General features: G+C 37.3%; 1 protein-coding gene across 1 annotated transcript; it reads right to left on the bottom strand.

The window, feature by feature from the left end:
• Positions 1 to 17783: 17783 nt before the first annotated feature.
• Positions 17784 to 19378, bottom strand: LOC148207264 (polygalacturonase-like). The gene is made up of 3 exons (XM_088118456.1): positions 18815 to 19378; positions 18390 to 18679; positions 17784 to 18285 (listed from the first exon to the last, which is right to left on the bottom strand). Exons 1-3 carry the CDS (start codon positions 19253 to 19255, stop codon positions 17838 to 17840), a joined length of 1179 nt encoding a protein of 392 aa, XP_087974582.1. The 5' UTR covers positions 19256 to 19378; the 3' UTR covers positions 17784 to 17837.
• Between the last annotated feature and the right edge of the window lie 5967 nt (positions 19379 to 25345).

Below are 25345 nucleotides of genomic sequence, written 5' to 3'. Positions count from 1 at the left end.
GGGCTGCAAAACCAGATCTGAAACTAGGTTAAAAAGCCTCGAAATTCAACAATAACAAATTTTAAAATTAGAAGAATCGATATAAATCAAAACGAACTAAATTTACAAAAAGTTTCTCAATAAAACCAGCTTAAAAACCTTCTAAATTATTGAAAATTTGGGGATTTTAAATCTGAAAAATTTTCTGTTTTATAAAATAAAACTTCCAAGAATTTTCCATAAAACAATTAACAATTTACTAATTTTTATAGAAAAATCAGATCTGCAAACCGTATATAAAAACTTTAAAACTTGGTAAAAACATATAATTTTCATGTAAAATCATAACAACAAACTATAATTTACAGAATACAAATATGTAACTTTTTATGCAAAAGAGTTTCAAAATAGCCCAAAAACAATCTCATAAACAAAACATTCAAACTAAAAATTCTGGAAAATTTTTAGGGCAAAAGTCCTTAAAATCTTTTATTCTAAAAAAACAAAGACCTCAAAACTTTTCCCAATAAACTGAATTAAAGAACTACAAATCAAGAAAAATAAAACTAAAACAATGAGAAGAAAATCTTACCGATCTTTGAGAGAAAATACCAAACTCTTCTTTCTTTCTTTTTCTCTTTGAGAGAAAACTAGGTCTAACACTTTAAGAAAATAAAACCTAGGGTTTAAGGGCTTTTATAACAACCCTAATGAATCCTTATTTAAAAAGGATAATAAAAAGATAAAGATTTAATAAAACTCTTTCTTTTTATTTTTTTAAATTCTAAGAACAAATTTCTCTTTAAAAATAATTTCTAAAACAAAAAAGGTTTATGTTTGAGAAAATAAAAGAAAACAACTAAAAATAATAATAATTTAAATAAAAATATATATATATATATATATATATATATATATTTTGGTTATTACAATTCCACTCATAACTGTTGCACTTGTTTATGTCAAACGAGTGGTTATTTTATTATATTGGAACAATTTTCGTTTTAATGAAAGTTTACACCATTTAACATGATACTTGAGCTCTTATGTTTATGTGAAAAAAACTTTGTCAAGTAGGGGGCATTGTGCGTAAATGTCTACACCGGTCAAGAAACTCAAGAAGCGACAGACCAAGAAGCAAGCCAGAAAAGGCTCAACATGGTCAAAAGAAAGGCAGGCGAATAGGGTCAGGATATAAAACCCATTTGGCGAATGCCAACAGGTTGGAAATCCAAAGACTTCGACACTAACTCTGCTAAAGTTAGATCCCAAGGCCAAAAAGGAATGATGAAAGCCAGATGGGTTAGAAACCAGGCAATTCAACAAAACATGAAAATCGGAGAGACTTCCAATTTATGAGACAACTCGGTGTTGATACACAACTAGTAACAACATCGGGCTTTTAAAACAAAAAGATTGATATACAAGAGTTTTTGGTAGAAGCTCAGTAAATTAGGAACCTTGGCACAGCTGAGAATTTGGTACTAATGACACATATGAACTACTTTGCAAAACAAGCTTCATAGCAACCCATGGAAATGAATACTCTCAAAACATGAATCTTACCGTGATCACAAATTTCATATATCAGTTTTGAGAGTGGGGGCTACTGTTATGTATGTAGAACATTCGACTATATCAGGAAGGACAACCGGGACCATTGACAGGTAGAGCCAGCCTAAAGCACGAAGGCTGGCCCACCAAAGGGCCGATCCCACCTTAGTGCCGAGGCGCCAACCCCTTCTTGGCCTTAGGTCAAGAAGGCCCTCGGCGCTCTCATTTTTTTCTTCTTTGTACCTGTTTCAAATGTATGGCGTTCGAGCCCCAAAGCTGAGCTCTATCCCCGTTCCTCTACCGATGCTGGAGGCATCCTGGCCCAAAGCCCACGAATATCAAAGCTAGGGTTGGCATCCTGAAAAACTCTAGGAGGGCAAATCGACTATAAATAGGGAGGGGGTCACCCCTTGAAGGTAAGCCAGAACTACACTTTCAGGTGTCTTACATGTTTAGTGATCTCTCCTTTTGCTAAGTTAGGCATCGGAGCCAGTGTGACTGAATCACACACGGGCTAGGTTTTTGTTTTTTCGATTTTGCACGTATTTGTCTCGAAGTATTCGAGTTGGTGCGTGAAGGGGAGAACCGGTCTACCAGAATCCTAGCATCAACAGCTTCATATAGTTTATATATATATATATATATATATAATATAAATTAATATTGACGTAATAAAATGGTTATGGATTAAAGATTATTGCGTATATCCACAATCTGATTGGCACACAGCTTACAACAACAATGGTGTGTCTCGTGTAGAAAACGATTTATGGCTAATTCTTGCATACCTTTTCAACTTATATCAAAGAGATGTTTGTGCCACACGTCTGCTTCTCTTAATCACCATCACTAACCAGTACTGTTGCCTCGATGACACTGATAACTATATTTGATTACATATATGCGATTGATTTTCTCTCCATTAGTATAATTTTGCAGTCTTTTCTTATCTAAAAAATGCCTACATGTCCATTGTATTCATAGCCGATTGACTCTAAATACTTAGTGAAATTAAATTTCTTTTGAGGTTTCATACATGTCTCACGTTTTGGAGCAATTTCAAAGAACCATCCTTCATTTTAAGAGAGTCAATACCAACTCCAGTTATCTTGCAAACATTATTGTTTTTATTCTTTCTATTGACAAAGTGTTCCTCCTAGGGGTGTTCACGGGTTGGGTTGAGTCGGGTTAGGGGTGTTTTTTGACCACCAACCCGAATTTTCGGGTTGGACATATGTGGGAACCGACGGGTTGAAAATGGATGGCCAACCTAACCCAACCCAACCTAGAAAATTTCGGGTTGGGTTGTCGGGTTGTCTTTCTTTTTTTTTTTAATTCAATTTATTAAATTTTTATTTCAACCCAAAATCATGTACATGTTCTTCCAACCAAAAATCAATACGGTTCTTCCAAAATTAGTAAAGTATCCCTTAATAATTATTATATGTTTATTATATATATATATTTTATTTATTTATATTTAAAAAAATCAGTATTTCGGGTCGGGTCGGGTCAACCCGGGACCCGACCCGACCCGATTGGGTTCGGCATTTTCCAACCCAACCCAACCCAATATTTAATCCAAGCCAACCCAACTCTATTCGGTTGGGTTGGGTTCGTCGGGTTCGTCGGGTTGTTGCGTTTTTTGAACCCCCCAGTTCCTCCATGTGAGATTTCCTTTTTCAAAGCTAGAAACTCTAATATTTGTCTAGTTTTTTCATGTATTTTTGACGTTATTCTCGAAGACTTCACATATTGGAAGATAAAGAGATTTTATAGAGTCGGAAATGAAGCCTTGTAGATCGATTGAGTTTATTAAGTTATATTGTAACTTTTGTCTTACATACATTTTAAAATCGAATAATTTTGTAAAGTCAAATTGTATTAAAGAGTATTTTTTTAATATCAATTTCAAACTATATAATATTATTGTAGAACCAGTTTAGAAAAGAATAAAGAATTTCCTATATTTATCTTATTCAAAATAAATATTTTGACACGGTTGTATAGTTAAAACTACACTCGCAAACTTAATGGATTGGTTAAGGCTGATATAATATAATACAATATATTTGGTTAGAAGCAACTGGTGGGTTGAAGAAGACCTGCAGTAATGCCTCCTACATGTCTACAAATTGCTGCAGCTATTTGATTGATATAAGTAAGCTTTACGTCTTCCTTACTCATCTTTTGAAGGACTTACAAATTTCTTTTCAACTGCATGCTATTATTTTTTGTGATTGTTTGGGGAGGAAAAATCCTGTTGCCACGTGGAGGACGGGGATTCGCCATTAAAGGAAATCCGAAAGAGCAACTTACTGATCTCCATCTCGGAACCTTCAAAGGTGAAGGACTTTGTGATTTCCTGTCAAAGATCAACTTGTTGTCTTTGGAAAGTGTCCGAGTTCGATCTGCTGGAGCCCGACACGACCGACCTCAAATCCAACCAAGGTAACCGCCTGTCGCGATCTTTGTCGGAACCTAAACCTATAAATAGAGGGCCTCATTTCACCATCAGGTATGAAATTTGACCTCGAACTTAATATTGAGTCGAGCTACTTACTAACTTGAGCGTCGGAGATTTTGCCCTCTTGTGCAGGTCTTCCTTTTGGGTTTCAGGTCGGACCTACGACCGGGTTCGACCTAATTTGACGTTGTGCAATTTCTTGCATAAACATTTGGTGCCGTCTGTGGGGAAAGACGATTATAATATGATCCGAGATGGTTCATCTAGCTGATTCTGCAAACCCCGCTGAACGGAGGGCTTTGAATGCGAATAATGGCGCTCAACGCGAGATTGACGTTAAGTTGGCTGAAGATCATGCTAGGGTAGGGCAAGAGGTGGAACCACCTCGGAGGTCTACCCACAACACTAATACTATCGTGCCACCCAGTACATCCGAAGCCCAGCAAGACCAACCGAGGTCGAGGTGGGACCTCGAGAAAGACCTCTCGAAGGGCCACGCCAGCTGCGGACCTTGAGGTTCTAGCAACCCTCCAGTGGGAAGTTAGATGACACGCGCAGCCGAGTGCACACCATGGAGGAGACATACAATGAAATGATGAGGGAAAACTTAACTGGGTCCCATTCCAAGGCCCTAGGCAGGGCAGATGACCTGTCGGAAGATGGAGATGACCAAAATCCACCCCTCCACCCCCCGATGACTATGAGCCCGTTGCGGACAATAGAGGAGTCGACTATAGTTTGTGAGATCACGACCTTAGGAAGCACCTTGTTGATAGGAAGAAGAATGCCTTACGGGGCCCAGGGATCTCTTCATCCTACTCTAAAAAATACTCTAACTCAAACCTGAAGGCTCATCAAAGTACACACTATTGACGATGGAGGCCATCATAACGAGGTAAGAGTTCGACCTGATGAAAAATAGGTCAAGTTGAAGCACTTAGGGCGGAGTGCGAAAAGAAGGAAAGTCCCTTCGATGATGGTGAAATGGGCGAGTCGCGTTCACCTCGGACGTCTTGAGGCCCAATCCCTCCGAAGTTCAAAACGCCTGTCATGAAGTCTACGACGGGTCAAAGGATCCAAAGGACTATGTGGAGGTCTTTGAAGGCCTGATGGACTTCCAAGCGGCGTCTGACCCCATGAAGTGCCGAGCTTTTCAGATCGCTCTCATGGAGAGTGCTAGGCTCTAGTACAGGAGGCTGCTGACAAGGTCTATCTCGACCTACAGTCAGCTGAGAAAAGAGTTCATCAGCAAATTCTCTTATCAGCATTATGACAGAAGATAGCCACTCATATCGCCGCCATTTGACAGAAAGAAGGCGAGACTCTGAGAGAATACGTGACCTGCTTCCAAAAGAGGAAATCGGGCTCGAGCTCGACAGAAAAGAAAAAAGAGAGGAAGCGTTCAAGGACGCCACCTCGAAGAGATGACTGACCTGAGGTCATTAACACCATCTTCGGAGGCTCGAGCGGTGGCCAGTCTGGAAATAAAAGGAATGAGCTAGCCAGGGAAGCTCGACGTGAAGTTTACGTCATTTAAGAGCAGAGGCCGACCCGCCTATCTCCTTCTCTAACTCTAACCTAAAGGGGGTACGCTTGCTCCACAATGATGCCTTGGTGATCTAGCCGCTGATTGACCATGTATAGGTCAGAAGGGTGCTAGTGGATGAGGGTGCTTCGGCGAACATCCTGTCTCTCACCACTTACTTAGCACTGGGATTGACCAGGGCACAACTGAAGAGAAATCCAACGCCCTTAGTTGGGGAGAATCTGTTACTCTCAAGGGTTGCGTTTATCTTCCCATTACCATCGGCGAAGGTGACACCCAAGTAACTCAAATGGCCGAGTTCGTAGTGATAGATGGTAGGTCGGCCTACAATGCCATCTTCAGACAACCTATTATCCGCTCACTTCGAGCCATTCTGTCAACTCTGCACCATGTTATGAAAAACTCAACAATCAACGGAGGTGACATGATACGAGGAGAGCAGAAAACATCCAGAGAGTGCTATACGTCTGCACTCAAGGGATTGACAGTTTGCACCTTGGAAGAACAGTCAATTCCTCCAAGTCCAACTACTCACCTTTCCGAGGACGAGCTCCCCCAAACTAACCAGCGAGAAGTAGCTAGCTGCGCCCACAGAGGAGTTGGAGCTTGTCCCCGTGCTCAGCCCAAAGAAGCAAGTGAGCATAGGCACCAAGTTGGGAGGCCGCGGACAGGGAAGCACTCATCTCTTTCCTTAGAGCAAACTCGGACATGTTTGCATGGTCTCATGAGGACATGCTGGGCATTGATCCGAAGATAATGGTTCATCGCCTCAACATCGACCCATCATTCCAACCTGTCAAGCAAAAGAGAAAACCTGTAAATAAGAAAAGGAATGATGTAATTGTTGAGGAAGTGAATAAATTGCTAAAAGCTGAATATATAAAAGAGATTTTGTATCCTGAGTGGCTCCCTAACGTTGTCTTAGTTAAAAAAATCCAACGGAAAGTGGAGAATGTGCGTAGATTTCACCAATCTTAACAAGACTTGCCCAAAAGATTGTTTGCCACTGTTGAGGATCGACTAGCTAGTAAATGCTATGATCGGGCACGAGCTGTTCACCTTCATGGATGCCTACTCCGGATACAACCAAATAAAAATGCACGAACCAAACCAAGTCCACACTTCCTTCATAACCGATCAAGGTCTGTATTGTTATAAGGTCATGCCTTTCGGTCTAAAGAATGCGGGGGCAACTTATCAGAGGATGGTGAACAAAATGTTTGCCAACTAGATCAGACGTAATATGGAAGTTTACGTGGACGGTCGCACCTGGTCGACCTGATCTAAACTTTCGGGGTCGTACGCAAGTACGAGATGAAGTTGATTCCTGTTAAGTGCACTTTTGGAGTTTCATCTGGCAAGTTACTTGGGTTTATGGTGAATAATCGAGGAATAGAGGCCAACCTGGAGATGATAAGGGTCGTGCTCGAGATGCAGGCCCCAAAGACCCTCAAGCAGCTGCATTGCCTTAACGAGAGAATCGTTGCCCTCAATAGGTTTGTCTCCAGGTCCACAGATAAATGCATCACTTTCTTCAAAATCCTAAGGAAGAAGGGACCTTTTGTGTGGACAGTTGAGTGCGAGACAGCCTTTGAAAAACTCAAAATCTATCTCTGCTTGGCACCGTTGCTCGCAAAGCCTATGCCAGCAGACAAGTGACATTTGTACTTGGCCATGTTCGACAATGTAATCAGCTCGGCCCTAATAAAGTAAGACGGAGTACGGCAAAATCCTGTGTATTACACAAGTAAAGCCATGCCTGAGGTCGAGCCCAGGTATCCCCAAATGGAGAAGTTGGTCATTGCCTTAGTCACCTCGGTACGCAGGCTGAAGCTTTACTTCCAAGCCCATGCCGTGACCGTGCTCACAAACTTGCCCTTGAAGCAAGTTTTCCATAAGCCAGAGATGTATTGCCGCTTAATGAAGTGTGTTGTGGAACTGAACGAATATGATATCCAATTCGAACCTCGAACAGTTGTGAAGGGGCAAGTTATCGCAGACTTCATAGTCGAACTCACTCCTTCACCAGGTCCAACCTCTGAGTCCGACCAGCCGTGGATGGTGTACGTGGATGGATCGTCGAGTGAAAGAGGTTGCGGTGTAGGAGTGCTCCTCCTCGTTCGGGATGGCATGCGTTTCGAGTATGCCCTTCGCTTCAATTTTTGTACCTCAAATAATGAGGCCGAGTATGAAGCCTTATTGGTCGGGCTGCGCATTGTCAGGGGACTCGGAGCCAGCCACCTTCAGATTTTCAGCAATTCTCAGCTAATAGTGAATCAAGTCAAAGAAGAATACCAAACGAAAGACCCTCGGATGGAGAAGTATCTGGGAAAGGTCAGGTCGCACCTCGCCCATTTCCAGGCTTATGGATCAGCCTGATCCCGAGGTCAGAGAACTCCAATGCTGATGCCTTAGCCAAATTAGCATTTGTCTACGAGACCGACCTGGTGAGATCGGTCCTAGTGGAAATTTTGGATAACCCTTCTATTTTGGAGCCGGATATAATGGAAGTTGACTCCCAGCCTCCTCATGGATGGATCCGATCGGGGACTTCCTAGAAGGCAATATCCCAACACACCTGAAGGAGGCAAAAAAGATGAGAAGGAGGCAGCTCGGAACCTACTCTGAGATGGAATAATGTACCGATGCGGGTTATCTTTACTCCTCCTTAAATGCATTTCCAAAGAAGATGGGATTTACGTTCTCCTGGAAGTACATGAAGGGGTCTGAGGCAACCACTCAGGGGCCAGGTCCTTATCGGCCAAGGTCGTTTCCCAGGGTTACTATTAGTCTGATCAAGAGGCAAAAGAGTTCGTGAAAGCGTGTGACAACTGCCAACGCTTTGCGAACTTCATCCATCAACCTCCCGAGCTGCTTACTCCGATCTCAGCTCCGTGACCTTTTGCATAATGGGGAGTGAACCTAATTGGACCTTTCCCATTGGGCAAGGTACAGACCAAGTACGTCGTGGTATCTGTAGATTATTTTACCAAATGGGCTGAGGCCGAAGCGTTTTCTACAATCACAGAAGCCAGGGTCACGACCTTCGTTTGGACGAACATTGTCTACTGCTTTGACATACCTAATGCCATCGTGACGGACAATGACAAGCAGTTCGACAACTCAAAGTTCAAGGTCTTCTGCCACAAGCTCGGAATCAGTCACCTCTGCTTGTCCCTAGCTCACCCCAAAGCCAACGGACAAGTAGAAGCAGTTAATAAGATCATTAAGCGTGGTCTTAAGCTACAGCTGGATGCGAGGAGAGGCAGGTGGGCCGAGGAGCTGCCTGAAGTGCTCTGGTCCTACCAAACCACGTATCAGGAGTCCGCTGGCAAACACCTTTCACTATGGCCTTCGGTTCCGAGGCCGTGGTGCCTGTAGAAATTAGGCTACCAATAGACTACTATGAGCAGGCAAGGAACGAGGAAGAGCTACTTCTCAACCTTGACCTCCTTGATGAGAAAAGAGAAGCGGCACAGCTACGCCTGGTAGAGTATCAAATCGAATGGCAAGGCATTACAACTCGAGAGTCCGGCCTCGGAGTTTTCAGATCGGAAACCTAGTCCTCCGTAAGGTGCAGAAGCATGTTGATACGCTGGAACCAAGTTGGGAGGGGCCATTTGAAGTCAAAGGCATATTACGATCTGGGACATACATGATGGTCGATCTGGAAGGAATGTTACTTCTGCATCCATGGAATGCAGAGCACCTGAAGCGATACTACCGTTGAAATGTTGAAGTGGTCCAAAAGTAAATGGGACTTGTAAAAATTTTCAAAGGCTAGTCCCAGTAAAAGGCTCCGTATTATTTAATTCCGTGTCTTCTAAGGGTCCGAGTTCGACGTGAAATTAAATGGGGGCCAGATGGGGACTAAGACATAGAAAAATTGAAGCCTCTAGAACTTACGAGTTCGAGGTAAGATGTGAACTAAAACTTAGGAAAATTTAATGCTCTATAAATTGCTAGTTCGAGGCACAATGAGGCGAACTAAGAAAGAAATCTAAAAGAAACATTGTATTTATACTTAAAAGTTCGAGCCGAGGTGTATAGACCTCGAGACCCAGTACAAAAAAGGTGAAAAGTAGAGATATGACAAGGAAAGCGGGAAGAGTTGGAGAAGGCCTCAGCTGCTTCCGAGGTGAGACCCAAGTTCGCCTTGAGATCCAAGGATGTCGACCTCTTGAGAGTCCATCATCCCGACCTCTTGGTAGAAGTTAACGCCAACAGTTGAGTGGAGAGCCCCATAAACTTCTTGGGAAGAAAGGCCAATGTCCTCCCCCTCGTTGAGCTCAGCGTCAGATTCGAGCTCCTTCAAGCATTGGTCCACAAAGTCTTGGGGGCCAGGTGTCCTGTTGGGACCTGAAGCCCACTTCTTGGCATATCTGAGCTTGATGGGCTCAAGGTCGAGCTCGAGAGCCACTTCCTTGACCCCCTTCATCAAGAACTGGAAACCGACGTCGCTGAAGTTTTTGGCAAACCCGTCGAAGTTAGGGTGTTTGCGAAAGACTTCCTCCAAAAGGACACCGTTACTAAGCTTGACTCCTAGAGCTCGAGCCTAGCCTTCAGTTCTGCCATCTCGGAGTCACAAGTCCTTAGCTTACCCTCCATGTCTTCTCGGAGGCACTCGAGTTCGTCGTTCTGCTTTATCAGCGCGAAATTTTCCTTTTTAAGGCATTTTGCCACAGCATATGCGCCTTTCAGATTCTCCATGTGCCGGGCAACCTCCGCCTGAGCACTCTTGAGCTTGGCCTTATCGGCTTCGAAAGTAGACTTTCATGCCAGGGTCTTAGCTCAAGCCTCCTTGAGCTCGCCTTCCAAGGCAACGACAGCCTCTAGAGGGGTCGAGGAAGCCTCTCGTTCCTTCACAGTGAGGAGGTCGCCCATATCGATATCCGAGGTACCACCCATTCTTTCCTCGGGATCATCGACTAAGTCCTCGAAGGGACGGACAAGTTGTTCAGCGCGTACCTCCCTCACCTCGTCCTCGGAGTGGTGAGCCTTGCATTTCTTCTTCTTGGACTTCTTAGGGGAGGCCCTCCTCCGAACCTCCCTAAGGGGAGAGACCTCAAGGATCTTTTGATCCTGAGAAGTTCCAACTGCAGTAGCTTCCTATGGCGAAACCGCTTAGCGCTCGATCTTCACCACCTCGACCTCGGTAGGAGGATCAGCAACAGCAGGACTCCATGCCTCCTTAGCCTTGGAGGTCTGTCTAGCACGAGGGCATTTGCACCTGACGTCCTGGGAGAAGCCGCACACCATGGCTGCAAAGGAAGCAAATAAAGGTTAAGAACAAAGAAAACCACTAAAAAGTTAAGTATGAAATACACCAAAGACAACTAACCTAGTTCCGAGTTCGGTCTCCGAGCTTCAGAAGGGGCTAAAAACGTATTGAAGTTGAGCAGTCCAGAGGTAAGGAGGAGCTTGTCTATTATGAGCGTGCTAATCTGCTTGCCGCTCTTGAATATGCCTTTGAAGAACTTCAAAGCGTTAAAGGTCGGCTCGGAAGGCTGAGGAATCAGCCTTATAGCAACTGAAAACATCGAAGCCATGGGTTAGAGCATGAAGAAAAAAATGATCGAAAGCAAGTAAAGACTCCACTCCTTACCTAAGTTCCCAAACCTATAAGGGACGTTGAAGAAAGGCAGGTCGAACTCGTTCTTGGCCAGCCATGCTTCGGAGGCAAAGAACCACTTTCCAACCCACTTTTTTATGGAGGTTGGACCTTTCAGAATGCCTCCTGCACCCTTCCTAGCACACAAGTAGTACCTCCCCGGCTTCCTAAAGATTCGCTTGACCTCAAAGCAGGCTAAAAGTTGGTCAACTCTGAGGAGGTCTAGATCTTCTACCACCATACACTTTAGCCAAAATAATATAGTTAGGCTAAAGATGACTCCCCATCCATTGGGGGCCACTTGAGCAGGAGCTAACCCAGTTCGGACTAAGAACTCCTGCACCAAAGGATGGACGGGTAGGCGAAAATCGTACTCAAACATCTTCAAATAAAGGGTTATACACCCCTCCGGAGGATTGTCAGCTCGCTCCCTTCCCTAGGAAGCCTAAGGATGATATCATCCAGTATGTTATATCTTCTACGTAGGGGGCCGATGTAGTTTTCAGGCATCTAGGAAGGGTATTCTAAACCTTGACTCGAGGTAGATGTGTCGTTATCATCTCCATCATCCTCAGAGAACCTAAAATTATCTATCTCTTTCTCCAGCTCAGAGTCTAACCTACTCGCAAACTCCTCTACGGAATCGGCCTTCTTGGGTGAAGGATCCCGACTCCGAGTTGCGCTACTAGAAGAATTACTACTAGACGAACTTGGAGAACTGGAAGACTTCGACATGACTTGACAGATCAAAAATATGAAACGAAGACAAAAGAACGAGACTGACCTAGAGAAAGATTCCGAGCAGGTCGTACTCAAAGATTTCAGAAAGCGTAAAAAACGGAAACAAGGCCTTGTGGGTATTTATAGTATCCCGAAATTTAATCTTGACCGCACACGTGTCCAAATTTGGACGATCCAGATCGAAAGAAGTCCGAGCGTCAGGGGTACTCAAGTGTGCGTCGGACGCCAGTTACGTTTTCGAGGTTTTCCAACGGTCGTAATTATTATAATGGCATCGAAAGTCACCACATGAATTGGTTTTGAAAGGAGAACTGCTCTGCAAGATTGAGATCGAACCAGGCAGAGAGGGGGCTGGGCCAATGTTTGGGGAGGAAACATCCTGCTTCCACGTGGAGGACGAGGATTCACCATTAAAGGAAAATCCGAAAGAGCAACTTACTGATCTCCATCTCGAAACCTTCCGAGGTGAAGGACTTTGTGATTTCCTGTCAAAGATCAACTTGTTGTCTTCGGGAAAGTGTCCGAGCTCGATCTGCTGGAGCCCAACACGATCGACCTCAAATCCGACCAAGGTAACCGCCTATTGCGACCCTTGTCGGAAACTAAACCTATAAATAGAGGGCCTCATTTCACCATCAGGTATGGAATTTGACCTCGAACTTAATATGAGTCCGAGCTACGTATTGACTTGAGCGTTGGAGATTTTGCCAACTTATGCAGGTCTTCCCTTTGGGTTTCAGGTCGGAGCTAGGACCAGGTTCGAGCTAATTTAAGGTTGTGCAATTTCTTGCATAAACAGTGATAATCAAGCTGCCATCCACATTGCTTCTAATCCTTCATTTCATGAGCGTACAAAAGCATATTGAGCTTGATTGTCACTTTATACGGGATAAGATTGTTGATGGACTTGTTAAGCTTTTACCTGTTCAGTCTGATTCGCAGTTCGCCAATATCTTCATCAAAGCCTTGCCTTGTCTTTCTTTTTCTTTCTTACTCTCCAAGATGTGTTTTTTCTAATATTGTTTCCCATCTTTAAGGGGAGTATTAGAGTTTGTTAGTTAGTTTCTATTTTTACGTTGTATCACTTTGTAAATCCCTGGATATAGTTGGTCTATCTATATGGACCTTATCAAAGAATGAGATAAGTAAGAATTTTTTCTCTCCCAAAGCTTTAATAAGAAGCAATAAACTTTTTTAATAGTATTGTTAACGAATATTAAAATGTTTTTTGTACCACTTTGAGTAACTTTTCAAAACGTTGTGAAAAGGTCTTTGACTTTTAATAATATGGGCAACCACAACTTTTTCCATTATTCTTGGAGTAAAAGATCAAGATCTACCCTCTTTCAGATAGAAAGACACCAACCAGCCGTAGACAATACTCAAATTTGGCTTGATTTACTGGCTTTGTCAACATATGATCTGTTGCATTGTCAAAGGTATGAACTTTTACAACTTCAATCTACCCATTTTTTATTTGCTCTCCAATGAAGTGGTATTTTATATCAATGTGTTTTGTTCTACTATAAAACTGCTAATATTTCCATAGATGTATTGTACTTTGGTTATCGCAGTAAACTTTTACTTTTGGTTGATCAAATGCGAAATCTTTCAAGAGTCCTTTTAACCATAGAGCCTCTTTAACGCTTTCTGACAAGTCTATAAACTTTGCCTCTGTGTTGGAAATATCTACTACTAACTGTAGGCTTGCCTTCCAGTTGATATCATTTTTTCCAACCAAGAAAAAGATCATAACCCGAAAGTCATCTCCTTTTGTCTAGGTGTGCTTGATTTTCCAACTTCTTGATACATGAACCTTTCATGTTCTCTAAAAACAACCTCTAAGTTGTGAATACACCTCTTTCCTAAAGGAAGTCACAACCAGTATCCTTTAACTCCTTCAATGAATCCCACAAACATGCACTAAACCGCCCTTGGTTCTAACTTGCCCTAATTTGTACGTAGGAGGATATCTCAGTCCACATTTCTTCTAGAATTTGGAATTCATTTGTTGTATAAGGTCTTCTATTAATGGTGTAAGCAGCATATAAGGCTGCCTCTGCCCAAAATCTTTCAGGTAGATTCGCATTAGAAAGTAAGCATTTAACTTTCTCCATTATTGTTATGTTTAGCCTTTCAGCGACGCCATTTTGTTGAGGAGTATACCTGATTGTGTTGTGTTGAGCTATTCCATTTTCTTTGTAAAAACTATTGAACTCTTCTACACAAAACTCAAGTCCATTATTTGTCTTCAAGTCCATAAGAGATCTTAAGGTTTCACTTTCCACAAGTTTCTCCCATTCTTTAAACTTTTTAAGGTTTGATCTTTAGTTTACAAGAAAAATATCCATGTTTTCCTAGAAAACTCATCAATTATGGTGAGAAAACACCTCGAACCACTAAAAGAACATAGTCGAGTATTCACTTTGTTACATGTTCTGATTTTTGAAAACTATGCCTCCTAGCCTTTCCAAGACACAATGTTCAAAGAAGTTGAATTCCTCATTCGAGCCTTTCGGTAATATGCCCTGTTTGGCTAATTCTTGCAAACCATCTGAACTTATATGAGAGAGATGTTTGTGTCACACGTCCGCTTCTGTTAATCACCATCACTAACCAGTAAAGTTGCCTCGAGGACTCTATACCTTTGGTTACATTTATGCCATTGATTTTCTCTTCAATTAGTACAATTTTGCCGTCTTTTCATATCTAAAACATGCCTATATGTCCACTGTATTAATAGCTGACTGACTCTAACATACTTAGTGAAATTAAACATCTTTTGAGGTTTGATACATGTCTCACATTTTGGAGCAATTTTAGAGAACCATCGTTCATTTTAAGAGAGACAATACCAACTCCAATTACCTTGCAGACGTCATTGTTTTTATTCTTTCCATTGACAAAGTGTTCCTCCATTTGAGATTTCCTTCTTCGAAGCTAGAAGCTCTAATATTTGTCTAGTTTTTTCATGTATTTTTTAAGTTATTCTCGAAGACTTCACATATTGGAAGATTAAAGAGATTCTATAGAGTCGGAAATGAAACCTTGTAGATCGATTGAGTTTATTAAGTTATATTGTAGCTTTTGTCCTACATACGTTTTTAAATCGAATAATTTTGTAAAAAAAAAAATTGTATTAAAGAGTATTTTTTATTTAATATCAATTTCAAACTATATAATTTTCCAACTTATTGCTTATGATTTTCCAACTTATTTTATTTTTTATATTGTAGCTTTTGATTTTACAACTTATTTTATTATTTATTTTCCAGTCAACGATTACACATCACCAATGATTACCTTATATAAGTTTCATTTTGATAACATAGTATTATATAGCCCTACATAGTACAGATGCAACCAAATATAGATTAAACTATCGATACATAGTATAAGTACGTAGTTACCCCATAGTCAAAAGAAAGCATAAAGAAAGTTACAACAAGTGATAACTTTCTGATCCTGCATAAGTATTTACTCATCAAAAAGTTTATGAACACCAACTTTTGAAAGTAGATATATCATGGATGGATGGATAACAAAAATATAAATAGTATAAATATGATAGATGGAACCATAAACAAAAATATCAAATATACCATTATTTTTCAAAATAGAATTAAATAGTTCATACATAGTATAAATATGTAGCTACTACATTGTTAAGATGACACATAACAAATTATCATAAGAGAATCCTATCTCTATTTATTAAATGCAACCATATATAAGATGAATCTGTCCATACACAGTATAACTATATAGTTACCTCATTTTCAGAAGAAAACATAAAGAAAAAATTACAACAATTCGTCCAACGAGATTGTGCATAGTTTATCCGACTTTGGTCTCGCAGGAGTAATTCCAGCAGCTAGAAATCGTTGGCTTGATCGTCTACCTCCTATTGTCGCCTTTAACCATATCTATTGACGGAAGAAGACATGTTTCAACATATTATAAGACGCTAAACAATTACCTAAAATATAGAAGACATGAAATTATTAAACTACGACTTTTGAAATGAATATATTTGGATTTCCAAAGTGAGAAAGGGAAGTGAGGAGGTTCCTATCCTAAATAAGTAAGAGATGTCAATACAACAGGTAGAAATAAGATTCTACAGAGTAGATGCATTTTGATGCATTTTGATGAGCTTCTCAGCATAGAAAACACAAATATGTGAAACTTTATTTTTTGTAGTATTTTGCAGCATAATTCGTATATAAAAATAGATTACATGTAATAAATAAAATAAATATATTTGAGATTGAAAAGAAGATTCCACCCGATCTTATATCCAAATAAACTTCAAAAAGAATATTCATTTATCCCAAAAGAAAAATGAAAAAGACCTAATCTCCTGCTTCCTCATAATTAGAATCCATGAGTCCAATCTAATCTCCCAAAGTGTCGAGGCCTTCGGTCCTGTTGCCCAAACTACACTGTTTTCGAAGAAAATTTACTTCCCTCACCTGTACATATGGTATTTGCAATCTAAACTACACTGTTTTTGGCAATCTAATATTAACAATAATTTATTATTTACTATTGCAATCTAAACTATGTTTTACAATCTAATCTCCCCTAAGCAACCATATCTACATGATGTCCTACAAAATTAGTTGTGTCTAAAAAATCCCTTGAAAATAGGGGTTGGTAAACTTAAACAACATTCAGTACAGGCTCGTTCGAATAAAATCACAAATCTATTATACAATAAATTGAAGCCTCTCGATCTTAATGTTTTGCCCCTAAAATTAAATAACAGGCGTGCGATGTTTGGGTTGTGGAGACGTTTAAATGCAGCTTGTTCGGCTGTGCAGAATGCTGAGGTGTTTGTGTTTCAACCATGGTGGTGGCGTTTGGGTTGTGGAGGCAGCCGTGCAACTTTTGCCTTTCTTTTATTTAATTTCTTTTATCGAATGCAGCGTGCTGAGGCTTTCTTTTATTTAATTTTAGGAGGAAGGAGTAAGGGCAAAAGTGGGAAGAAAGAGTTAGGGCAAAAGCTTGGATAAAATTGCATATCAATATAGCAGGTGGAGGCATGGAAGCGTGTGGCCTTAAGTTTTCGTAAGTAGTATTGTTTGTAAATTACATATCAATTTAGAAATGTGGTAAAAACGCACTCGGGCAAAAGTGGGAAGAATGAGTCCTTTCGGTTGCTTTCCCCTAACACTACTTTCGAATTTCAAACTTTTTTTTTATTCATTTTCCACTTTTCTAAATTGATTTTATATTTTTTTAGTCCATTTTACATTTTGATTCAATCTTAATATTTTTTGTTTCCAAAGTATAATGGATTTAACAGATTTTATGTTACAAATTTCTAAATTTCTAAATCTAGATCTTAGCCGATTGACTCTAATATACTCGGTGAAATTAAACATCTTTTGAGGTTCGATACATGTCTCACATTTTGAAGTTATTTCAAACAACCATCGTTCATTTTAGGAGAGACAATACCAACTCCAATTACCTTGTAGACGTCATTGTTTTTATTCTTTCCATTGACAAAGTGTTCTTCCATTTGAGATTTCCTTCTTCTAAGCTAGAAGGTCTAATATTTGACTAGTTTTTTCATGTATTTTTTACGTTATTCTCAAAGACTTCACATATTGGAAGATTAAAGAGATTTTATAGAGTCGGAAATGAAGCCTTGTAGATCGATTGAGTTTATTAAGTTATATTGTAGCTTTTGTCTTACATACGTTTTTAAATCGAATAATTTTGTAAAAGTAAATTGTATTTAAAAGTATTTTTTATTTAATATCAATTTCAAACTATATAATATTGAACAAACAGTTTAGAAAAGAATAAAGAATTTCCTATATTTATCTTATCGAAAATAAATATTTGGACACGGTTGTATAGTTAAAACTACACTCGCAAACTTAATGGATTGGTTGAGGCTGATATAGTAATATAATATATTTTGGTTAGAAGCACCTGGTGGGTTGAAGAAGACCTGCACTAACGCCTCCTACATGGCTACACATTGATGCGGCTATTTGATTCATATAAGTAAGCTTTACGTCTTCCAACCTTATTCCAGTGCATGGGTTTTTAGGACTGCAGTCAAATTTCACTGCAACTTCAGTGGCCGATGTTCCACGAATGTCTTGATATGTCACATCGCTAATTTTGACTCCAGACGCTTGATTCGAACAACCTTTATGGCTCGGGCAATAATTTTGATCAATAATGATTGGATTTTGGACATTGTCCATTACAATGTGCTGGAACACGATGTTCCTTCCAAAGCCATTGCTCGGCTTGGCCCATGCCTTGATTCTTACCCCATTTTGAGTACGTGAAAATAAAGCTTTTCTCACAGTAACATTTTGCACTCCAGCCTCTTGTAGGTCCTTTGCTAGACTCCCGATGCTGCTTCAACCAATCAAATACATTATTGACTCATACAATACTCGTTTATACATCTTCGCTTTACCGTTACATATTTCTAATATCTTAACAATAATCAAACATACCTTATTCCGTGACCAGGCCCACAAATAATATTCTCAATCCACAGGTTGGAGGTGCCAGGGCCGATGGATATGCAATCGTCTCCGGTGCCTATCTTGGAGTTTAATATGGTCACATCAGACGATAGTTGGACATGAATGCCATCAGTGTTGGGGCTGTTGCCAGGGGCCAAGACCTTAAGCCCTTTCATTTTGATATTTTGGCAGCCATTTACCACTATGTGGAACATTTGGCTATTAAGTGACGTCAATGCACTGATCACTACATTTTTCGAGTCGGAGAATTCAAGTGTCTGCAACAAATTTAATTAAATGATTATAAAAACTCATCTTCAAGAGAATTTAATAGTATAGGTGTTTGATGAGTTGATAAAGAAGTTTATTGTTGATGCAAAATGAACAAGAGATTAATAAACTATTTTGCATACCGAGGCCCCAGTTGGACAAGTCTTGGCAGAGGTTTTGCAAGCCCATAAACCAGCTCCTTTACCATCGAGAATGCCCCCAGAGATAGTTACTCCATCAACATGCCTAAACGCAATCCAAGCTGCAGAGTTGCCAATGATTCGAAAGTCTGAGGGAGCCAGAAGAGTACCATCAATGCGTATAAAGATGGCGTTGTTCTTACAAGGCCCGTTGAAGGTTCCACTGCGAAGGTAATATCTTCCCTTTGGCACATAAATGGAGGCTGGTTTGACGGAGTTGCATGCATTTACCCATGCAGTTTGAAACGCTTCCGTCGAGTCGGTCTTGCCATCGGGTTTGGCTCCAAAACCAACAACGTTATACGAGAATGCAATGGCAAAGGCCGAGTCGAGAAGTCCAAAAAAGGAAAAGAGAAGAATGAGGGAGGTTGGGAGAGTTGTCATTTTAGTTTTTGTATTGGCAGTGCTTCTTTAGAAATGTAAGAGGAAGGGAGAAGAGAATGAAATAAATTGATGATATGGAAAATGGAGAAGAAGTTGGTTTGTATTTATAGGATTTTGTTGAAGGGAAAGAAGATGAATTTGTGGGCCAAGAGAGACCGAGTAGCGTAAAGAAGAAGAAGAATTCTCTCTCGTTTTTTTTAATATACAATTCTTAAATTAATTAAGACAAAAAAGTAGTAAATTAATATGCACTTTAAAACAATGGTTATAGGTTTAGAAAGTTGTGTATATCCATGTACATAATTTCGTGTACAAGAAGTTTTGTGCGATACATAGAGGAAATGGATGCATTAATTGTTTTTGGAGTTTGCGGCTGTGAAGGATTTCCCTTCCATTTTACTTCAACGCCAGTAGCCGCCATATATCATATAACACATCAATATTATTCATGCATTATTTGCAGATCACCTTCCACTCTCCATTTAATTAATCCACACCAAATTAATTAACTTCTTTTCTATCTTCATTAATTAATGAGTTTCAATACAATTTTTTTTTATTTGTGGAATATTTGTCCCCGTTTAGTACCCATAATATAGCATTCAATTTACTCGTATGGACTTCATATATTTCAGGCCTGTAGCTAAATTTATAACTTAGAGTATTTTTGATAACGATTATGGTTGAAAATTCATTCTATGTTCTTGGAGCGAGATCGGACCCTACATGAATTTTTGTCATGCCGAAGATAGGGAACTGAAAATAAAAGTTCAAAGAGATAAAATGAAACATTTTAAAAGAAAATTTTAGAGAGAAAATTTAGTGACAGAAAAGTTAAAAGACAAAAATAAAAAATTTAAAGAAAGCACAAAGTTGAGATCGAAAGGCATGTTAGAGAAAGGAAAAATTTAGTGACAGAAAACTTAAAATAAAAACAAAAAATTTAAAGAGACCATAAATTTGAGATCAAAAGGAATGTTAGAGAAAAGAAAAAATAGAAACAAGGGAAAGTTATAGTGAGAAAAAAAAAATAGACAGAAAAAACATGAAATATTTTAGAGAAAATAAAGAAATAAAAGGAGAAATAAAAGTTACAGTGAATTGAATTGAAGGAGAACAAATTAGATATAGAAAAGTTGAGATATATTTGCAGGAAAATTTTGAAAGATTTTGAGAGAGAAAAATGAGGGTGATATGTTAGAACAACAGATAAAGAAATAAAAATTTGTAAAGATGAAATATTTGGAGAAATAAATAATCGTAAATATTCGAGATATGAAAATTTGTTGAGAGAAAGATAAAATTTTGTAGAGAAAGACATTTAGATGGGAAAAAAATTTTAGAATGAAAAACAAATTTGTTAGAGAGAAATATGTCAAATAGTTAAAAGAAATATTCGGCATTAGAACGAAAAAGAAAAAAAAAAAGAAATCTGTTTCTACAAACTTCTTTAAAAAAAATAGTTGAAATTTCAAAATCGTTTTTAAAATATAGAAACAAAAAAATTGAATTGGTTATAAGATAAACCTGTTTTTCAAAAATCTAAAACTAGAATCAGAAAATGAAATAATGGTTGACGCCTCCTAAATAATTTTGTAATGTTTTCTAAAAATTAAAAAAAAAGAAAACAAACAAACTTTCTCTAGCTTCTTTTAAAATATAATTATAATATTTTAGTCTCTGAATTTTTTTTAATCTAGTTTCTATTTTGTTTTTAAATTTCAAAATGTTACATCTTTATCTTTAGATTATGATATTTGATATAGTAAAACCATTAAAAACCCGTTTGATAACCGTTTTGTTTTTTGGTTTTGATTTTTGATTTTTAGTTTTTAAAAAACAGGGTTGTTTGATAACCAATTCAATTTTCTGTTTTTTTTTTGTTTTCAAACACTATTTTGAAATTCTAGCTAAATTAAAAAAAAAAATTGTTTTCAAAAATAGGTTTTTTTTTTCAAAATCTGATTTTTCATTTTAATCCTCAAATTTTTTTTCTTTCTCATATTTATCTTTAAAAAAATTATTTCTCACTTTAAAACTTTTTTATTTCTAAATTTTTCTATACAAACTTTATTTTTCTCTCTTTAAAATTTTTATATTTGGAATATTTATTATTATTTATTTCTCCCCAAATTTTTTTGTATTTTTATTTTTTTCTCTAACGGAACAGCTTCATTTCTCTCTCTAAAAATTTAATATTTTTCTTGATTTTTTTCTCTCTAAAATTTCATCTTTTATAACTTTTCTCTCTTCGTAATCATTTTTTTCCTCTGAAAATTATATTTTATTTTCTGGTTCAATTGTCTTTTACGGTAACTTTTATTTATTTTTGTATTTATTTATTTTCTCTAAAAATTATATTTTGAATCTTGTTATTATCTTTAAATTTGTTTCCACTATAATTCTTCCTTTTTTTTATAATTTTTTTTCCTTTAACATATCTTCTCCTCTCGACTTAATTTTTTTCTCTAAAATTTTTCTCTTTTTGTCTTTTTAAACTTTTTTTTAACTATTTTTTTCTAAGTCTTTTTATTTATCTCTTTAAAATTTATCTTCCAAAAGTTTATTTACATGTCTTTAAATTTATATTTTCATGTCTCTACATTAGGGGGAAGGCAAAAATTTCCGCATAGTCAGGTCCCAAAAATAGGAAATACATGTCCTGACCTCGTCTCTGTCTCCGATTCCATTTTTTAAATAATTAATATATATTTAATTTATTACACTTTTTCGATACTTAAATTCTAAAAATAATTAAAAAAATTATAAAACCGATAATTTTTGTCGATAACCGGGGCCTAAGCACCTCTGACCAGTGCCTAGGTGCACGGGTTTTCTGTAATACGAATAGCGCCAAGGCGCCGCTGTCCGGTGCTATCCTCTCGATTTGCACGGTGTAGCTGTGTTTTGCTTCATTTTGCTTGTACTCTCTCATAACAACTCATCTTTGTATTATTTTCGTTCTTATATTTTGCTTAACTTTTCTTATGGCTCTGCATAGCTAACGACTTGTGTAAGAGGGAGATGTTCTAGACTTATTTTCTATCTCTCAGATCCAAGAACAAGGTGGAGATGGAGACTAAAAATTTTCACGAATACGAGAATGGGGGAGAGCATCCTCACTCGCACCTACACCTTAGAGATACATGTCAATTATCGCTTATGTTTGCTTTGGCTAATGAATAGGATTTTGATTGATCCATTCAATATTAATTTATATTGTATATATGTTTATGGTAAAAGTAAATTATTTTTCTTAATATTTCAAATATAAGTGATGTGGCAAAACAAATAAAAAAAATAAAAAATCCTCTCCTTTACCCCATTCTCTCTCTTCTACCTGGCGTCTCCCCCTCCATCCCATCTTCCCTCTTCTCCCATCATCTTCCCTCTTCTCCCATCTCCACACCAGCAATGAGGGTTGAGGGGTGAGTTGTCAGGTACTTTTAGGCCATTATATTTCATTTGCTATTTTTTTAGCCATTTAATGATTTTATTGTAGGATGGATATAACAATACTTAAGAGTGAATTGAGATGCTTACCAACTTTTAGATTTTAAAATTAAAATTCAAGAATAATAAAATATCAAACGAATTTTGAGTGTAGAAGTAAAAATAGTAAAAGATAAGAAATGATATTATGAATTTTTAGAGTGGTTTGTAAATTCTTACTTCCCCTAGATTGCTTTTGGCATTTTACTATGTCAACTATCCTGTGGGTGAGTTTCAAACTGATGTTTTATAGGTTAAAAAGTATATCTTGGGAATGACAATGCAAGAAAGAAAAGTAAGAAATATATTTTATAACTTTTTGAAATTATTATAAAATGTTTCAAAGTAATTATGGTAACGTTAATATATTAATTGGTAATTAATCTTATTAACGTTTTATTAATTAATTTCGTTAAAACGTTTTGATTAATTTCCTTTTTAAAAGTTGTTCTTCTGGTTCCTCAAAAATCTAGATCGAAAACGTTTCTTGCTTTGTTTTATAGAATTTTTTTCTTCATTTTTCTGAGTTGGGATTCGATTCAACTTTGCTCCGGCCAGTGCACGTCTTAATTTAGATGTTGTGTTAATCTTGAGGAGGAACCGGCATGAAATGATTTAGCAACAAGGTCATGTCGAAATTGCTTTCAGTTAGTGTATCCACGACACAACGATTGTTTTCCTTTAAATCATTCTTGTGTTCTAACAACATGAAAGCAAAGAAGAAGGTAGAGTTTGGTAATGTTACATGCATTTAATATATGTTCAATTATCAATCTCTCTCATGGGCTCTATACTAACTTATGTTGGAAAGTTCTTTGACTTGGTCTTCAATTTATAAGTTGATTTAATTTCGTCCAATTTTGTCCCAAATAGTTGGTGAGTTGGTTTGATAAGTATAGGTACAATTGAGAGATTATTTTCAAGATCAAATAATTAAGTTTTGTATATTGACGGATTTTTCTATTTTATGAGCTTAAAGGTTTCTAAAAATTTTGTGCCTCAGGAGAATTTATCAATTTTCAATTCATATCAATGTCATACTTTGAGCATGATATTTATCGATAATAATTGTGTTTTGCACCTGAGCTAATAATTATTCTAACATGTTAGAGTATTTTGTGATCATTTAATTTGGCATGTTACTGTATAAGAAAATCATGTTTTCTTATTATTGTTGATAAAGCTCATGTATGACAATTAAATTAACTTTTGAGAAGTTTGAAATTTTGTTAAAGTTATTTTGAGTGAAGTAGCTTGAACTATGAAGTTAAAGGAAACTGAGGCGATGAACATCTCAAATTCCAATTTAAGTTATTGAGATTATTAATTGGTCATGAATTTTCATTATATTGAAAGTTATTTTTAATTGATATTAATTTAGCTTGGAGTTAATTTCCTTCATGAAAAATCTCAAATATGTGTGATGTTCGTAAAAATCGATGGTGGATTAAGATCTTCCTATTGGTGATTTAAGAACTTACTTGACTATAGTTGAATATATAGTCATACTGAATATTTAAAATTATTAGTTATAAATAATTTATTAGAGCATGTCCATTAGAAAGGAATAAATGGTACCATTAAATAGTGCTGCTAAATTTATTTCCTTTTAAAGTTATTTATTATTATATGAGACTCATAATCAAGAAATCATGAACTTATATGATTGATTAAATGTGTATCTGGTGTTATTTAACAACATTTAGCAAACTATGGAAAATATATATTCTTGATGAAGTTATTGACATGATTATGTGAAATTAAATTAATTATTGGTGGAATAATTAATTTAAGATGTTATGAGTATGATCCTATGCTATTAAATTTCTTTAACCACCTTTTGGTTAAAAAGTTAAATAAGATAAATGTTCAATCTGTATGCATGTATCTTATAAAGGTGCTAGACTTGATAGACTTACCTAAAAAAAATTAACCTAAATGAATTTTTGAAGAATTAGATCAGTTGATTCAAGAAAAATTCATAGAAGTCGTGAGATATACACAAAACATGATATTAATATATAATATATACTCTCCTGTAACTAAAATGGCTACTATTATATCTCTTATCACGTTTGCAACTATTTGTGGCCTATTTATACATTAAATGGGTGTAGCATCTCTTAATGGTGTTTTAGAAAAGAAGATTTTTATGATGAACCGAAACCTTTGTGATTACTAGTAAATAGAATAGGGTATACAAGTTTTAAAAGTTCTCTTTATAGTCTTAAACAAGCTCATAAACAATATTATGAAAATGTGGACAATACTTCTGTAAGTTTAGTCAAAGTTGTTTAAAGTTTATTGTGTGATTATATGTTTATATGTTGATGACATGCTTATTTTTGCACAAATTTAGATGTTGTGATCAATGATATCAAGTTGCCTTTATCTTCACATTTTGAAATGAAAAATTTAGGAAAGGCTGATGTAAAATTTGGTTTTAGGATAAATAAATATGATAATGAGTTCTTCCTATGTCTATATTGAGAACATGAATTTAATTTGTTTTAATAATCAACATGTAAGAACATTATGCCAGCATGAATCCTTAGAAAATAAGGGTGATAGTACATCTTAATCTGCATATGAAAATTT

The sequence above is a fragment of the Momordica charantia genome, unplaced genomic scaffold (genome assembly GCF_013281855.1).
Source record: "Momordica charantia cultivar OHB3-1 unplaced genomic scaffold, Mcharantia_2.0 BLBB01000161.1, whole genome shotgun sequence".
Classification (NCBI taxonomy): Eukaryota; Viridiplantae; Streptophyta; class Magnoliopsida; order Cucurbitales; family Cucurbitaceae; genus Momordica; species Momordica charantia.
Note: the sequence above shows the minus strand (reverse complement) of the source record. Positions and strands in the feature narration are given on the sequence as shown.

Bases quoted from the DNA above. Each gene is read 5' to 3' on its own strand.
- LOC148207264 (XM_088118456.1), bottom strand. From the start codon at position 19,255: ATGACAACTCTCCCAACCTCCCTCATTCTTCTCTTTTCCTTTTTTGGA. The intron at 18,680-18,814 runs GTATGCAAAATA...AATTTGTTGCAG, and splicing joins CTTGTCCAACTGGGGCCTCG to ACACTTGAATTCTCCGACTC. The intron at 18,286-18,389 runs GTATGTTTGATT...TGGTTGAAGCAG, and splicing joins GGGCCTGGTCACGGAATAAG to CATCGGGAGTCTAGCAAAGG.